This window comes from Canis lupus, chromosome 2 (genome assembly GCF_011100685.1).
Source record: "Canis lupus familiaris isolate Mischka breed German Shepherd chromosome 2, alternate assembly UU_Cfam_GSD_1.0, whole genome shotgun sequence".
NCBI lineage: Eukaryota > Metazoa > Chordata > Mammalia > Carnivora > Canidae > Canis > Canis lupus.
The window spans coordinates 78932413-78949828 of NC_049223.1; the positions used below are offsets into that span (position 1 = coordinate 78932413).

The following is a 17416-nucleotide window of genomic DNA, read 5'->3' on the forward strand; positions in this document are numbered from 1 at the left end:
TCATTTTCTTTCTCCTGCTCTATTAGAAGGAGTGGATGAGGGGAGAGAACCTCAGAAGCAGCTGGAAGGAGACTGCTGTAGTTTCATCACCCAGCTGGTGAACCACTTCTGGAAACTCCATGCATCCAAACCCAAGAATGCCTTCTTGGCACCTGCCTGCCTGCCAGGTATCATGTTCAAAGGGATACTTGAAGCCTGATCCAATTTCTGTTTTGGAACAGGTCGATCCCTTATCCTTTTGCTTCGTCATCCATCTCTTCCAGAATTAATAGTCAGGAAATAGAAGTCTTTGAGATCAGTGCATTCTCCGTGACACAGGAGCTTAGCAGTGTGGCAGAGAAGTGGGATTTTTTTTTTTTGAAGTGGGATTTTCTTATACTGTATCTTCTCCTGGGAGATTGAATATTTCACGTAAAGAGGCACTTTTGTGTTTCCATGTATCCTCAGTGGTAGTTATAATTGTTTTTTTGAAACCTTGGGTAAAGCCACTTCAAAAGGTAAAAGTGAAGCATCACCTTGAGAATTGTTTTATTTCCAACCTACTGCTGTATCTGGCATCTGACTTCTCACTATCCAAAGTTTAAGTGGAAAGGTAAGGATCTGAATAGCCATCTAGGAAAGTAAAGTGAGCACTGGCGCTGATTTGTGTTTGCAGGTTGCTTGGGCAGTCAGCCTAAAAGGCAGGTCAGAGGCAAGTTTATTATCACCTAAGGGTTGGGGATTGTGGAGAACAAGTACAGCCTGCTCACATCTTCATACTTTTCTGCCCTTTTACTATCTAAGAGTAGACAACTACTCGTTGCTGTGATGTAGGATATCTGGAAAGGCTTTTGAGGACAGTTTGGGAGATTAGGAGACTGTTAATAAAGCAAATCATAAATAATGTTGGTAACTTGCATTCTGTATGCATGTTTTTTTCATCTGTTTTGTCGTGTGTGAGCACTTGTCATTTCTTTGTTAGCTTGACCTTTATGTAGGGATAAGAATTTGCACTTTTGTTATAGATTCACAAGTAGCTAGAAGTCTTTCTACTATGTTTTCCTCCCCTGTAGGCCTGACTCATATTGAAGCTACTGTCAATGCCCTGGTAGACATAATTCATGGCTACTGTACCTGTGAGCTGGACTGTATTAATACAGCATCCAAGATCTACATGCAGATGCTACTGTGTCCTGTACGTATTACTCCAGCCCCAGATAATTTTGTATTGGCCTGGGAGTGTCTGGAAATTTTTTTAGAATAACTTTGTTAAATTAACAAAATACAATAGACTTAAAGGAAGGTCGTGGAAAGTAAGAATTTTGAGTATCAATAAAAGCTTTATAATCTCGTTCATTCCATGCTAGAGAAAAGTTTGAAATGGAGATGGATTTTGTTTTTCTGGTTTAGTGCTAAATCCCAAGGGAATGTACTGGTAGTTGCTACATAGTTAGTGCTAAGTTAGTATTACTTAAATAAATCTGTGAATGAAAGTCAAAGATCGGTTTCCAGTGACTGTGTCATAGAAGCTTAGTGTTAGAAGTATTGATTTTAGCATAGAGCTAAGATGAACCTACTATCTGATGAAAGCCAAAATCTATTTAGCTTTAGCTTCCATTTGTTTTTGCTGGGAGCCAGTGTGACTTCAGGAGCAAATGACCTGCAAATCTATTGCTAAGAACTGAGATTGAGGGATGCAGGGAGTGGGTCTTACATACGCCATGCCAGGAAATGGGATTAACTACTGAACTTGGTCAGCAGGGTTGCAAGTGAGATTAGATAGATAGCTCTTACACATTTGTCTAAGTGACTGACCAGGAAAGAAAATCTTTATAATACAGTTTCATGATGAATATAAAATCTAATTATGCTGGGTTTTTTTCCCCCCCGACCTCAGGATCCTGCTGTGAGCTTCTCTTGTAAACAAGCTCTAATTCGAGTCCTAAGGCCCAGAAACAAGCGGAGACATGTGACATTGCCCTCCTCCCCTCGAAGCAACACTCCAATGGGTAATGTGAGGTCTGGGTTTAGGCTTGTGTGTGTATGTGATGGAGCTGGGAGAGGAAAGTATAGCCTTAGGAGATGTTGCTCCTTTTGACCAATGTCCTGGAAACTTTTGTGTATATCCATTGTTTTAATCTACCTTATTCCATAAAGAATTTAAGGTGTCCTATGAAAATGCGTATGGTAAGTAGAATAAAAATAAAATAAATTGAAGCCGTAGGAAAGTAAAGATACAATAGTAAAAGCAAGTCAAGGATGGCAGGAAATGTCTTTTTATTAAAAGATTTGTTTTAGGGATGCCTGGGTGGCTCAGCAGTTGAGCGTCTGCCTTCGGCCCAGGGTGTGATCCTGGAGACCCAGGATCGAGTCCCACATTGGGCCTGCTTCTCCCTCTGCCTTTGTCTCTGCCGGCCTCTCTTCTCTGTGTCTTTCATGAATAAATAAATAAAATCTTTTTTTTTTTTTTAAAGATTTGTTTTAAGGAGAGAGTGTACACATACACATGAGCAAGGGGGAGGGGCAGAGGGAAAGAGAATCTCAAGCAGACTCCCTAGCTGAGCCCAGAGCCTAGTGCAGGGCTTGATCTTATGACCCTGGGATCATGACCTGAGCCAAAATCAAGAGTTGGACACTCCTGACTGAGCCACCCAGGTGCCCCGGGTTCTGAAAATGTCTATCATAAGATTCTTACGTGTCTTGCATTATTGCTAAAGTGAAGATCTTCTGTTTGGCTGAAAGTGTCCTAAGAGCTTATAGCAAAAATAAGAACAATCACAAAAATCACATGACCACAGACAAAAAATGGCCCTTTTCCAGGAAAAACTCTATTTTTCCTGGCATAAAAAAACTCTTCATTAAGGACCCATTTTGTTGCCTAAGGGGTAGTAGCCCCAGTGGACTTAACCTACAGTCAGTTTGCTAGCACATTGCTCAAGAGATTTCTCTCCATATACTTGCATACAGGTCAAGGGCATACAGTTGAACATTTTTAGTAAAAGCAGTTCTGTGAAGTGTCTGAATGTCAGCATTATTATGTAACTCTGGTTACTTGGTTGGGCTCCAGAGGAAACTTCTAACAAAAGTCACATACCTAACTTTTTTCTATTATCCATTTTATGAAGAGTAAAGAGAAATATGCCTGGTATATAAAAAATACCATTTTAATGTGAGTCAATATGAAAAGTTATTAATGAGAAGTTTTCCTTTCTGAAAATGGTTTTTGGTAGTTTTCAGAATCTAGTGGGTAGCTTACACTAACACCACATCTCTGCTTGGACTAGCCACATTTTAAGTGCTTGGCAGCCACCTGTAGCTGGTGGCTACCTTGTGGTAACGGTTGCAGGTCTAGAGGAATGTGTATAACTTGGTGATCTTCAGATAATCTTCCTTTATAATCCTCACTTATTGATGTAAGCTTCAGTTAGGTACAGGCTGGAAGCTAGAGTACAGGGAGTTAATGTTTCCAGTTCAGGCCATGGTCACATGTTTTCACAACCCAATAAGTAGAAGGTGAGGGCTCCACCATCTTCTGACAATTACGAGTCTAACCCTGACTTCTCCCTTACTCAGATGGCCTCTCACTTCACACAGAAGCCAGCGTGGACAGGACCTATAGTGGTGTCCTTTAGCTTCCATTTGTTTTGTTTTGTTTTTTTTTAAGATTTTATTTATTGATGAGAGACAGAGAGACTGAGAGAGAGAGAGGCAGAGACACAGGCAGAGAGAGAAGCAGGCTCCATGCAGGGAGCCTGATGTGGGACTCGATCCTGGGTCTCCAGGATCACGCCCTGGGCTGAATATGGTGCTAAACAGCTGAGCCACTGGGGCTGCCCTAGCTTCCATTTGTTGGTTTTACATTTTAGTTCTGGTTCTTCTCATGAGGATTATGCAGTGTGAAAACAACTAAACTGACCCAGTTATTTTGGACAGGAGTGAAATTATACTCCAAGCTGCCATGACATCACAGATAAACATCTCCAGTATACTATTTTCCTGGTCTTGTCCAGTCTCCTGGGAATTGGTGTGGGCTCATGGGGCATACTGGTCTTAGATTTCACTGCCTGTGGAGATCTCTTGGAAATCCAAGGTTTTTTTGGTGGTGGTAGGGGGACTGTTGTTTGTTGTTTTTGTCACATCATCAACTGGGAAAATGTTTTCCTAAGGGGGCAAGCTGTCAATGCCAGAGCCATCTTCCCAGATCCCGCCGGGTCCAGGAATAGGGAAGATAAGGCTGGGATGACCCTCTAAAGCACAGGGCTCTCTCTGGTAGCTTGGCTTGGGTTTATGTTGCTTTGTGACTTACTGCACCACATGCTGAGGGAGGAAAGAATAGGCACCTTCAGGTGACTGGGGTTTCTCTGACTTAGGAGACAAGGATGATGATGACGATGATGATGCAGACGACAAAATGCAGTCATCAGGGATTCCGAATGGTGGTCATATCCGTCAGGAAAGCCAGGAACAGAGTGAGGTGGACCATGGAGATTTTGAGATGGTGGTGAGTCTCTGGCAGCAGGAAAGGGGAGGAAGATTCTCTTCCGGCTCTTTTGTGGACTTGAAAAAGCTGCCATTTACCATGGGAAACTGACAGAGCTTTCTCTCTGCAGTCTGAGTCGATGGTGCTGGAGACAGCTGAAAATGTCAACAATGGCAACCCCTCTCCCCTGGAGGCCCTGCTGGCAGGTGCAGAGGGCTTCCCCCCCATGCTGGACATCCCACCTGATGCAGATGACGAGACCATGGTTGAACTAGCCATTGCCCTGAGCCTGCAGCAGGACCAGCAAGGTAGAAGGCAATGCCAGGAACAGAGCCGCCCGGTGGCCTTGCACAGCAGAGAGGGTTTGGCAGTTACTGATATCCAGCTGACTTAGCTTGTCCCCAGATTTGGGGAGAGGTTGATCTGGGTGAGAGCTGTTCAGAGACACAGGTGGAGAGTGAGAGGGGCATGGTGGGATTTGCCGTCTGAGTGTCAATCTCCTCATTTCTGTTAGTTTGGTCTTTGGGATTATTTCCTTCCAAATCTGTTAGGTTTCTCCGGCCTGTGTCCTGCTTGAGCCAAAGGAAGCCTTCCACTCTGTCTGTAACCGAATTCGGGTAGACAGCGGTGGCTGTTGATTTAACTTCCTCTAGGCCAGAGGGGGTCACACGCTGGTGAGTTTAGACTCTCGAGGGCAGCAGGTGACCAAAGCAGCACTGTGGATGGGGTCTGGAGGGAATGCTGTGCTCACTCTCCACTTGTTTCCCAGGCAGCAGCAGCAGTGCCCTGGGCCTGCAGAGCCTGGGACTGTCCGGCCAGGCACCCAGCTCTTCCTCTCTGGACGCAGGAACCCTCTCTGACACCACAGCATCAGGTAACTGTCCACAGCAAGGAGCACGGCTCAGGGCCCCAGGACCCTCTGGCCTTGTTTCCAGTGCTGTGAGAGTGGAACGGGCAGCTGCTTTGACAGGCCATTCTGGACTTCCTGCTTCTGCCTTTGCATTAGAAATATGGGTATGGAGGGCACAGTGATGCAGCTCGGCAAAGGCACTCATGGCTCCGCTTCTTTACACTTTGCATGCTGCCTGGCTCCTGCTGGTTCCCCAAGGAGAGGCTGAGAGAGTGGCTTGCTGGGTGGTTGGCTGTAGGGCTTCAGTAACAGCTTTCAGGGGTCTGCACCAGAATCCAAATGTTTTAGACAACATGAAAAGGGAAATGAGAAGTAGATAGAGCTCCTACCATTCACTGTTTTCTCTTCATTTACAAATAAAAGTGAAATTGCAAGAAGCTGAGTCCTGCTCCAGGTCAGCGTGGCTCACCATCAGGGGGCTGTGAGCTTCGGAGTGGGGGGTTCATGGAGAGTTAAAATGCATAGGAATTCTTCAGACCTCATTTTGCTTTTTACACTCAATCTCTTTGCTGATCTCATAAGGGAAAAAAATGTTCTGAGTAGAGAATTGGACCAAATAGAGGAAGAGGGAACACCTGAATAATCCCCTGGAAAATCAACTGAGGAATGTCCGGGTTGATTTAGAGTTTTCCAGAGTGCTGCTCCCCTGTATTTCTTTCTTCATTTTCTCCCTTTTTTTCTCTTCTCTTGGGAGTTTTACCCTGTAGAAGAGAAAGGGGAGACATTGGCTGTCCCCTCTCACCTGCTGCCATGGCGTGTTGCTTTTCTTAGTTTTCGTTAGCTGCTGTCATCTCAGGCTTGGAGGTGGCTGTTGTGGTGTGCCGATTGTGTTCCTCCTGTGCTCTGTGGCTCTCTTGGCTTTCTTCCCCCATGTATCTCATCCAGCATTTTCCTCCTGTCTCAGCTCAGCCCTGATCCTGGATGCTGTGGCTGTCTCTGGGGGATTTCCTTGCTTCATTCTTAGCGTCTGAGGAGGGGTGAAATTTCCCCATGAGCTCCCCTCTGGACCACCTGACCAAACAAACAAATGAACAGAGGTTGATTCCAGAGCTCATGATAAGTGATTTCCTACCAGAAGCACAAATTAACTGATTGCAAAAACAAATCTCATTAAAATTCAGAGTTCTGCGCTTTGAATGATAATGGGTAGTTTCTGATCTCAGCAGGTGTCAGTAACACCTAGACAATGGTGGCCTTGAGGCATTCTAGCTAGAAACCTGAGCGTCCATCATATCACAGATTCTCGTTGGATCTCTGCGCTGTCTCCTTGCACTATAGTGTAGCAGTGAAGGAAATGCCCAGCGAACTGGGGTTTCCCTCTGTCTCAGTATCGTTTGCTACGCACCGTGTATAGTGTTTGTTCCTGTTGGTGATGAACCAGCAAAGCAAATCTTTCCCTTTTTCCTTTGATGACAGGATATATAAACTGCACTGTGTCCTCTGCGCTATGTGGTTTGATGCTGTCACCCCCCAGGAGGGGTTTTTACCTGTAACAGCTCTCGTTACTCTCTCAGCTCCAGCCTCGGACGATGAGGGCAGCACAGCAGCTACTGACGGCTCCACCCTTCGGACCTCCCCTGCTGACCACGGCGGTAGTGTGGGCTCAGAGAGTGGGGGAAGCGCAGTGGACTCGGTGGCTGGCGAACACAGTGGTAATGCGGCTGGGGGGCCTGATCTCCTTGGGCAGGGGTGGAATGCTCTGGGAATCTCTGCCTGGGTCCTAGCTTTGGTGTCAGCAAAGGGCAGCTTTGAGGGCTTCCGAACTTCTGCTGGAATTCATTTAACCTCAACCCTGGAGTTTCAGATGTTTAGCGAAAAGAATTTAGGCACACCATAGTTAATGTTTGAACATTATATAGGGAGCTTTTAACTGTGTCTTACTGGAAGAAAGCAAGGACATGCTAATCCCGAATCAGGAGTAGTCCAAAACAGTTATGGTATGATCTTGAAGTTCATCATACTGTGGCTTTTGTCCCCTCTGTTGGGGAAAGCTGTTTTGGGCAGTCGTCCTGTTAACATAGGCCATTTTCATAGTCTACTGCTGATAGGGCAGGGCTCTAGAATGAGGAAGTGTGCAATTTTGGTTTGACCTTGTAAACCAGTCTGTGGTTAAAAATTGGATGTAAAAATATTTTATGGAGGGGATTAAGAGTAGCTGACAATTCCTAGATTCCCAAGTCAGTGTACATTTCCTCTGGGTTAGGAGATGGAAATTTAGCAGCAGCAGAGATTGTTCTAGTAGGTGGATCTTATATGCCGTCAGGGATGAGTGGCTACCCCGAGAGTCTTTTAGCGTACTGTTGTAGGGCCAGAATCTTGAAAGTCCTTATTTATTCTCTTTTGCCCACAGAAGAAAAAATTCTCTAAAGCTATCAGGTATCTCTGAACTATTACTGACTTGAGCGTGCATTGGATTCCATCATGCTGGGGGACTTGATTCCCACCTTTTTAACTATTTCCCTCTAGTATCTGGCCGGAGCAGTGCTTACGGTGATGCCACAGTGGAGGGGCACCCAGCTGGACCAGGAAGTGTCAGCTCAAGCACTGGCGCCATCAGCACCACCACTGGACACCAGGAAGGAGATGGCTCCGAGGGAGAAGGAGAAGGGGAAGGGGAAGGCGATGTCCACACTAGCAACAGGTTAGGACTTGGCCATTTGCAGTCAAGAGGCTATGGGAGAATATTTCAGGACTAAGATGATGGATTAGTTGCAGAAGGTGGAGTGTTTCTAGTCTCCTGGTGGTTATCCTGATCATTTCAGTATGTACGTTGAACTTAACTCAAAACTCAAGTTAACTCACAGCTGCATCTTCTTCCTACAAGATATAGAGGACCTTAGAAGACTTGGCCCCTTCGTACCAATTAAGCTGTTTTTGTGTATTTTAATTCTTTTTCAAAAAGGTTTTTGAAGCTTTCAATGGATTGTTTGTTAATGTTTCCTGTTGTTTATGTGGTCAATGTTCAGATTTACTCACACATTTCCCACTTTCTGTGCTCAGCATTGCTTGTATGTTCAGACTTTCTGTCTGGGATCATTTCTTCTTGAGGTGTGTCATTTAGATTTTCTTTTAGGGGAGGACCACTATTTATAAAATCATAGGTTTTCCTAGTCTGGAAATGTCTTCATTCAGCTAACATTTTGTGGACATATTTTCGATGGCTATATGGTTTTGTGCTGATAGTTTTTCTCCTCCCAAATTGAAAATGATATCCCCTGTTATTGCCAGTTAGAAGTCATCTACTATTACAACCATTGCTTCTTTGAAAATAGAATCCTTATTGCTGCTTATAAGATCTTTATTTTGTCATTGTTTTTAAGATATAGTTAGGGTAGAGTCCGTCCTTCCTTCCTTCCTTATTTATTTGAGAGAGAATACGAGTGGTGGTGGACAGAGGGAGAAGGAGAAGCAGACTCCCTGCTGAGCAGGGAGCCAGATGTGGGACTATAAATCTCAGGACCCCAAGATTATGACTTGAGTTTAAGCTAGCCAGGTACCCCAGGATGGATTTCTTTACATTTGTTCTGCTTAGTGGTCTTTGGGAATCTGGAATGTTTGGGTTAGTGTCTTTTATTGTAGGAAATTCTTACCTATTAATCTTCTCAGATACTGCTTCTGCCTCACTTTCTGTCATTTTTCTTCCTAAGGATTCTAGGTAGATGTTTTACCGTCATATTCTCTTTTCCATGTCTCATAATGTTTTTTTTTCTTTAAAAAAAATTCTCTGTGCTTAATTAGTTATAGCTTTTTAAGATCTATATGAGCATCAAAAAATATATAGGGGGCACCTGGGTGGCTCAGTTGCTTAAGTGTGCAACTCTTGGAAGCAAGAAGAAAAAAAGAGTTTCTGTGATAATTGGTATTATTTCATCTATAAACTCTTGTAAAAATTTGGCAGCAGAGTCATCTGAGTCTGGACTTTCTTTAAGGGAACATTTAAAATTACAGATTCATTCTTTAAATGGTACAGAATTATTTCTGCTTCTTCCTGTGTCAGTTTTGATATGTTGTGCTTTTTGAGGAATTTGTTCATTTTATTTAAGTTATCAACTTTATTGGCATAAAGTTGCTTATAACCATTTTTTAAAGATTTTTTTATTTTTATTTTATTTTTTTTAATTTTTTTTTTTTATTTATTTATGATAGTCACAGAGAGAGAGAGAGGCAGAGACACAGGCAGAGGGAAAAGCAGGCTCCATGCACCGGGAGCCCGACGTGGGATTCGATCCCGTGTCTCCAGGATCACGCCCTGGGCCAAAGGCAGGCGCTAAACCGCTGTGCCACCCAGGGATCCCAAGATTTATTTATTTTAGAGAGCATGCATGCATGTGAAAGTTGGAGGAGAGGGCAGAGCGAGAGAAAAGATCTCAAGCAGACTCCATGCTGAGCACAGAGCACAATTCAGGGCTTGATCCCAGACCCTGAGATCATGACCTAAGCTAAATTCAGGAATCAGATGGTTATTCGATAGAGCCACCCAGGAGCCCCCATTACCTTTTTTTAAAAAAAAAATCATCCTTTTAACGTCTTTAGGGTCTGTAGTGATACATCTATTTTTCATTTCTGATGGTAACTTACATGTTTGTTCTCTATTCAAAAGTCAGTTTTGCTTGGAGCTGCCAACTTTATAAGGAACTTTTAGGTGGCTCAGCGGTTTGGTGCCTGCCTTCGGCCTAGGGTGTGATCCTGGAATCCCAGGATCAAGTCCCACATCAGGCTCCCTGCATGACTGTCTGTCATGAATAAGTAAAATCTTTTTTTTTTTTTAATTTTTTTAATTTATTTATGTTAGTCACACACACAGAGAGAGAGAGAGAGAGAGAGAGAGGCAGAGACATAGGCAGAGGGAGAAGCAGGCTCCATGCACCGGGAGCCCGACGTGGGACTCGATCCCGGGTCTCCAGGATCGCGCCCTGGGCCAAAGGCAGGCACCAAACCGCTGCGCCACCCAGGGATCCCGAATAAGTAAAATCTATAAAAAAAGAGAACCTTTAGCTTTGATTTTTTTGTGTGTGTTATGCCTGCTTTCTGTTTTATTTCTATTCTTAATATTCCTTTCTGTGCTTTCTAAGCTTTTATAGTACCTTATTTTGGGGGTTTAATTTTTTCTTTTTTTAGCTTAAGAAGATGGAAGCTTAGATTATTTTAAACCTTTCATTTTAAATGCATATTTGAAGCTAAATATTTCTCTCTGCACTTCCCTTTAAACTCTGCTTTGGCTGGGGCCCCACATATTTTGAGGTGTTGTATTTTTATTGCTGTTCAGTTCAGAATGTTTCTAAATTCTGTTGTAAGCTTCCATCTTTAGCCACTGGGATATTTAGAAGTATGTTGTTAAATTTCCAAACTTTTGAGGATTTTTAAATTATTTTTGTTACTAATTTATAGTTTAATTTAGTATGGTTGGGGAACATACTAAGTGATTTCAGTCCTTTCAAGTTTTTTGAGATTCAGCATTGCTTCTAAAATGATGTTCTTGGGATGCCTGGGTAGCTCAGTGGTTGAATGTCTGCCTTTGGCTCAGGTCGTGATCCTGGGGTCCCTGGATCAAGTCCCACAGTGGGCTCCCCATGGGGAGGGAGCCTGCTTCACCCTCTATGTGTGTCTCTGTCTCTCTCTGTGTTTCTCATGAACAAATAAATAAATCTTTAAGAAAAGAAAAAAGGATGTTCTTTTTTTTAGGAGGACCATTTTAGGTAACTTAACTATTAGTAATAGAAGTCTCTAAAGTGGTTTTAAGTTAACTTTTTTTCCCAGGGATAAGTTAATTGAACAATTATTGAATGACTTGTTTTAAATAATATAATTAACTTGTTTTTATTTGAAGTCACTAAAGAAAAGGAAATTGCAATTTTTGGTATAAGGTTAATTTTTTTGTCAGATTTTTTTTTTTTTTTTTTTGGTCAGATTTTTTAAGAGTATTATCTAAGAGTTTAAAAAGCCAACAGTCTGGCAATGTCTTGGTCCAGGTCCACATTCTTTGCATTTTGTTGATTTTTTCTTTTATATATGTGTATTCACAAGTATATCCTGCCAATCTGAAGATTTTCATCCACCTCAATGCTTGCTATGTTTTATTCTGCAAGTATAAACTGACCTGCTAAATTTGAACTGCTACTATTCTATTACTTCTTTGTTATATCTTATACATTCCTGAGCTGTTCTTGTTTGTGGTACCCATACAGCTTGCTTTATTCTCCGGATGTGTGTGTGAGCTTTTATGTGTGACTGTATTCTGAGGGACTGTTATTAGCTCATTCCTTTGAGTTATTTTTGGAATCATGGTCTTTTATCATTCAAGTAAGACCCCATACTTTGATTCAAGCTTTTATTATTTTGAAAATATTTTGGATATCTCCTAAGATATGTTAATACATGAAAATCACTTTTTTATGCATGTGTAGGTATTGTGGTTTATTTTATACAGCCTGTAAAGTTAAATGAAGCAAAAACAAACTATGAGAGTGAAGCCATTGAGTAAATGAGCTCTTCATCTGTGTAAGATTGTGTGTTAGGTGAGATTGCCAACCAGATTGTTAGCAAGACCCTAATGAATTATCATTTTGGTCCTCTCTTGAATCAGTATGTTCACTAGAGATCCAGAAGCACACATTTAGTAGAAAAGCCCAGCTGTGTATCTTTAGATGAAGAAGGCTAGTTAGTGCCCAACTGAATACATGGGAGAAGTCATGGTCCAGTGTGGAAAGGGTGGTGTTGAAATTGAATTTTCTACTAAGAAAAAGGAAAGGTAGGTAGGCAAGTTGAGAGGGTGTAAAGCAGTGCTGGTCCTTCCGGGAAGCAGGAAAAAAGGAAGGGCTGGGTCACTGTGCAACCGGACGATGTAGGCTTTGTAGTTGGAAGGATCCCAAAAGATAATGCTTGGAGGCAGAATTGCACCATGTGTTGGAAAAAGCTATAGAGCGTACTACTGAAGGTTTGGTTTTGCTACTGAGAACAACTAGGGCTGATTGCTTGAAAAATATTTTTAACTTTTCCTGTATCAAGTTTTCAGGGCCATCAGTTGTATTTTGGAATAGTGTGCTCCTTTTAACAGAGTGAGATTTCTCCTTCTGTGTTGGTGGTATACCAAATAGGTATTTCTGAACGTGTTGCTAATGGTAGGATTATTCCTAAGCAGTAGACTCCTTGTTTACTTTAGTGGCAGGAGGAAAGAACTATATCCAGCTGGTTAGTGGTTGTGAACTAGCTCACATCTCATGTATTTTCCTTGGCCTTTTAGGCTGCACATGGTCCGTCTGATGCTGTTGGAGAGACTACTGCAAACCTTGCCCCAGTTACGAAATGTTGGAGGTGTCCGGGCCATCCCGTACATGCAGGTATCCCACAGTTCCCCTGGGTCTGTCACATTATGGTTGGACCATCCTTCAGCATGTTCACGTCTCTCCTTTAGAAGCTCTGTAAGGCTTTGTTTGGTGTTAGGTTATAGAGTAATTGAATGCAATTTTGAATTGTAAGTTCTAGCCCTTAACTCTCTAGGTGAAAAGGCCAAGGTTCAGAGAATTTAAAAAGATGTCTGCAGTCATCCAGCTAGTTATTGACAGAGTTGGGAGCAGATGTCCGCCCCAGAGATTCTTAGTGTGTAGTGAGACTTTATTAACACAGTGTTGGAATGTGGTCTGGTAGTATTCTCTTACTAGCTGCCTTCCTCTTAGGCAGAAAATTCTTTACTTTTGAGCATAACACACTGCCCTTGTCAAGCCACCTTGGTTGGTTATAATGTAGTTTAGTCAATTCGTTTTGCACACTCTTTGCAAAACATTTTTGTGATGCTACATATGGCATATACCAAAATTGGACTCTTTTTCTGACTCTGGACACTTAAACTTTGGATTTAGGACCTTTTCATGGATTACAGTTACTGTTGACAGGGCAGTCAGGAAGATTGGGATTTCTTCTGAACCCCCCTGCCTTTAGAGTTGTTTTTAGGGTCCTGGTGCTCATGTTACACCTCTCTCTTGACTTCCAGGTCATCCTGATGCTCACTACAGACCTGGATGGAGAAGATGAGAAAGACAAGGGGGCCCTGGACAACCTGCTCTCCCAGCTGATTGCTGAACTGGGCATGGACAAAAAGGTAAGACTGGTGAGTCCGGCCATGTGAGAGAGACTGATGTCTGTTCATGGTTTGTCATCCTTCTCTTAGAGGGACTTCATATCATTTCAGAGTAACCACCCACTAAGGGCTCCAGTTCTGTTGGTTCAACAAAAATGTTGGCAGTGCCTGTTTGGCCTAGATTTCCTGTTAGATCTAGACGTAAATGAGGAACGGACCAAGTCCCTGCCTCTACAGACCTTTTGTAGCTCCCCAAGCTGAAAACAGTAAATTGGTTGTTTGTATCTTAATACAGCTTTTTAAGCGTGTTGGACTCTAGGTAATCCAGATGTATTCCATGGAGGCGTTGGCACCCATTTTGACTCTGATTTCATGTGAGGAACAGTTAGTGGTGATAGGCTGAAGGGAACCTTGTTAAGAGGATGCCTCAAGCTTAAAGTAAGCATGGGCTCCTGGGCTCTGTTCCTTTCTTCAGGACGTCTCCAGGAAGAATGAGCGCAGTGCCTTGAATGAAGTCCATCTGGTAGTAATGAGACTCCTGAGTGTCTTCATGTCCCGGACCAAATCCGGATCCAAGTCTTCTATATGTGAGGTACTATCACTTTGAGCACAGGGGTGTGGGGAAGGTAAGAGGCTTGTCTGGTTGGTGCTAGGGCTGAGGGGCAGAGGTGATAGTTAGAATATGCTGTTGTCACTCTAGAGGAAAAGGATTCTAAGCTGTCACCTCTTTAAGAGCAGAGCTGCCACCTTTTTCAGAATCTCTTCCAAGCCCTGATCTTTGCCAGCAGTTCCTCCAATGGAAGGGTTACAGGGTTTTTGGAAGTTCTATTATTGAAAGGTGGGGACTGTTCTGCAAGGCGCAGGGTGGCTAAGAGGATTCCCCTACTGTGTGTTGCTATAAGGTATGGTAATAAAGCAGAGAGAAAGCAGGGTGTGTGTGGTGGAAAGGAGATTAACACAAAGCAGAGAAGGTAGAAACGGAGACTGAACTGCATCCGATCTTAATGAGCTTATGAGCTGTGGGGTTTGCTGGGATTTGCAAGGCTCTCCTAATGGTTTTATTTACAGTGGCTTTTCTCCTGCTTTTTTATTCGTGTGATCACTTACCCCATCTCCTTTAGAAGCCAGTTTGCTGGGAGAGAGCCCCTATGGGGAGGGTGGGGTGCTGAAAGGTGCTTATAGTGGAAAGTTTTCCCTCTCTTTCTTGAAATGGGCTTCTTTTCTAATTGCCTAAGGGAAGAAGACAACCTGCCCCTCCCGGGAGAAGGGTTATCCAGTCCTTGTTCCCTTGGCCTCTAGCACGTGTGTGATGATGAGTAGAGCTGGGGACTGGTTTTGACCAGCTCTTACCATGCCTTTATTGGAGAGAGTTTGTGGGGAGTGTTTGAGTTAGTGGGGAGACTTCTAACTCAGGAGACAGACTCACTCCCCCCAACAGCCCACTCTGAGGCTGGCACCAGTTCTATCCCCCACCCTTGCCCAGTTCTCTTATAAGCCGGTCTGACCCCCTCCCTGTTGCCCCCAGTCATCTTCCCTCATCTCCAGCGCCACAGCAGCGGCCCTGCTGAGCTCTGGCGCCGTGGACTACTGCCTGCATGTGCTCAAATCCCTGCTAGAATACTGGAAGAGCCAGCAGAATGATGAGGAGCCGGTGGCTACTAGCCAGTTGCTGAAACCACACACAACTTCGTCCCCACCCGACATGAGCCCGTTCTTCCTCCGCCAGTATGTGAAGGTGAGGCCTTTCCCTGAACAGAGGACTGCTCCTGCCTTCCTCCAGAGCATTCTCTTCACTCTCCATGAGTACAGTGAAGGATTCAAGGACAAGGAGTTGCAAGAGGCAGACTGTGTGCCCTGGGGGACTTTGCTTTCAGGGCAGTTTAGTGGATGACCACTTCTTCCAACCTACTGGGGTTCAGAGTCCTATCACTTTGTAAAGTGGAACTGAATGAAATCAGACAGGCCTGTCCTTTGACATTAATAAGCTCATTAGAAAAAGGTGAGAGGGATCCCTGGGTGGCTCAGCAGTTTAGCACCTGCCTTTGGCCCGGGGCACGATCCTGGAGACCCGGGGTCGAGTCCCACATCGGGCTCCCTGCATGGAGCCTGCTTCTCCCTCTGCCTGTGTCTCTGCCTCTCTCTCTGTCTCTCTGTCTCTCTGTCTCTCTATCATGAATAAATAAATAAAATCTTTAAAAAAAAAAAAAAAGGAAAGAAAAAGGTGAGAAGGCACGGGGTAATGTCAGAGGTGGATCATGTCTGTGTGGGGGGTGAGGGGGGGACTCCCCCTGCTGGTGTCAGAGGCCCTTTAGTAGGGAGTTGGTTTAGAAGATGGGCTTTCTGGGATGCCTGGGTGGCTTAGCGGTTGAGCATCTGCCTATGGCTCAGGGAGTGACCCTGGATTCCCAGGATCATGTCCCACATCAGACTCCTTGCATGGAGCTTGCTTCTCCTCCCTCTCCCTGGTATCTTTGTCTCTTTTTCTGTGTCTCTCAGGAGTAAATAAATAGAATCTTAAAAAAAGGAAAAAAAAATAGAAGATGGGCTTTCTGATCAGGTGAGTTTGAGAACAGGCATTCCCACTTTCTAGCCATGAAGCTCAGACAAGTTATGTGTAGCTTTTGCATGCCTCAGGTTCATACCTGGAAAATGAGACTCCACATGGGGTCTCCTGTGTGGGGTTGTTGTGCTGTGACATAGTAAAGCCCAGTGCTAGGCGCCTGCCGGTCCGGTCTGGGTTAGTCATCACCGCCACTTCTGCACATTTGCATTTGGGGGTGGCTCGAGCTATGTTCCTCACTGCACACTCCCAACTGGTTTTACTAAGACAGGGTATATAACAGGTGTAAAATGTGAATCACATCATGTCCTTCTACTCTTTTAACCCTTTCTTGGTTTTCAGTGAATTTGGGGTCAAAAAGTTCTTTTGAGGACCCAGCCATCTACTTTCTCTAGCTGTGTTACTACAGCACCCCAGTAGCACGCAGCCCCCTATCCTGTGCTTTTCCCCAGATGTGGCATGTTGCCTTCTTGCTTTCTGTTCTCCTGAATTTCTCTCCCTCTGTATCACTTCTTCCCCTCTAAGCTAATTGCTAGTCCTTTAAGACCCAGCTCACGCACTGGATCTTGGGAAAACCCTCCCCAAAATGCCCTTCCTACAAGTGGGGTCAAAATGGCTTTTCCCCAGGTCCCCAGAGAGCCCTGTGCACACATGTGGAAGCTTCCCCTTGTTTGCACCCCCAGTGCTTGGCAAAGACTTGAGTAACTGGCGATTCAATATATGAGACACATTGTGCCCCAAACTCTTGCAGGCTCTTTCCAGAACCATGCAGCCTGCAGGACAACTGCCACTTAAGTGATCCTAGCCACCCTGATTCATTTATTTATTTTTAAAAGACTTATTTATTTCAGAAAGAGAGAGAGCGTGTGCGGTGTAGGGTCATGCATGCAGGTGAGGGGAGGGGCACAGGAAGAGGGAGAGAGAATCTTCAAGGAGACTCCCCTCTGAGCACAGAGCCCGAGGCAGAGCTCCATCCCAGAACCCTGAGATCATGACCTGAGCCCAAACCAAGAATTGGTTGCTTAACCAACTGAGCCACCCAGGTCCCCCTTTTCTGGTTTATTTAATTGTCTCTTATCCTAGAAGGTTTTGGTTCTAGGGAATAGACCGTGCATCTCTCAGAGAAAGTCAGAAATCCTCCACCACCACTGTTTTCCCCATTTTTTCCCATTAGAAGTTTAATTTTCGTGTAAGCAGAGTATAATCAGTGCAAAGTCCACAGTGTGAAATTTTGGAACTTTGAGGACAAGTGAGATCTGTGTCCCCTGGAGCCCTGGGTCCTTGCTAGTTTTAAACCAAGCTGTCAGGCCGTGATGGCCCCAGCTTTGGAAGGTACTGTTTACCAGCTCCAATATAAGCTATGCCTAATGAGCAGTAAACCAGCCCTTTTCCAAACTGTGGCTGTGGACAATT

The 17416-nt window shown here is 44.1% G+C and overlaps 1 protein-coding gene across 5 annotated transcripts in view; it reads left to right on the forward strand.

The window, feature by feature from the left end:
* Positions 1-17416, forward strand: part of UBR4 (ubiquitin protein ligase E3 component n-recognin 4) — a 132444-nt gene that overhangs the window by 64921 nt on the left and 50107 nt on the right. For 2 of the 5 annotated variants that reach the window (XM_038531798.1, XM_038531801.1), the window contains 12 exons: positions 27-167; positions 1053-1174; positions 1877-1988; positions 4350-4480; positions 4590-4767; positions 5229-5333; positions 6884-7021; positions 7836-8010; positions 12610-12706; positions 13357-13464; positions 13919-14035; positions 14969-15178. In XM_038531798.1, coding sequence (XP_038387726.1) covers positions 27-167; positions 1053-1174; positions 1877-1988; positions 4350-4480; positions 4590-4767; positions 5229-5333; positions 6884-7021; positions 7836-8010; positions 12610-12706; positions 13357-13464; positions 13919-14035; positions 14969-15178 — 1634 coding nt within the window. The remainder of the gene's footprint in view (positions 1-26; positions 168-1052; positions 1175-1876; positions 1989-4349; positions 4481-4589; positions 4768-5228; positions 5334-6883; positions 7022-7835; positions 8011-12609; positions 12707-13356; positions 13465-13918; positions 14036-14968; positions 15179-17416) is intronic. The other 3 variants (XM_038531800.1, XM_038531799.1, XM_038531802.1) reach the window with 3 other exon arrangements.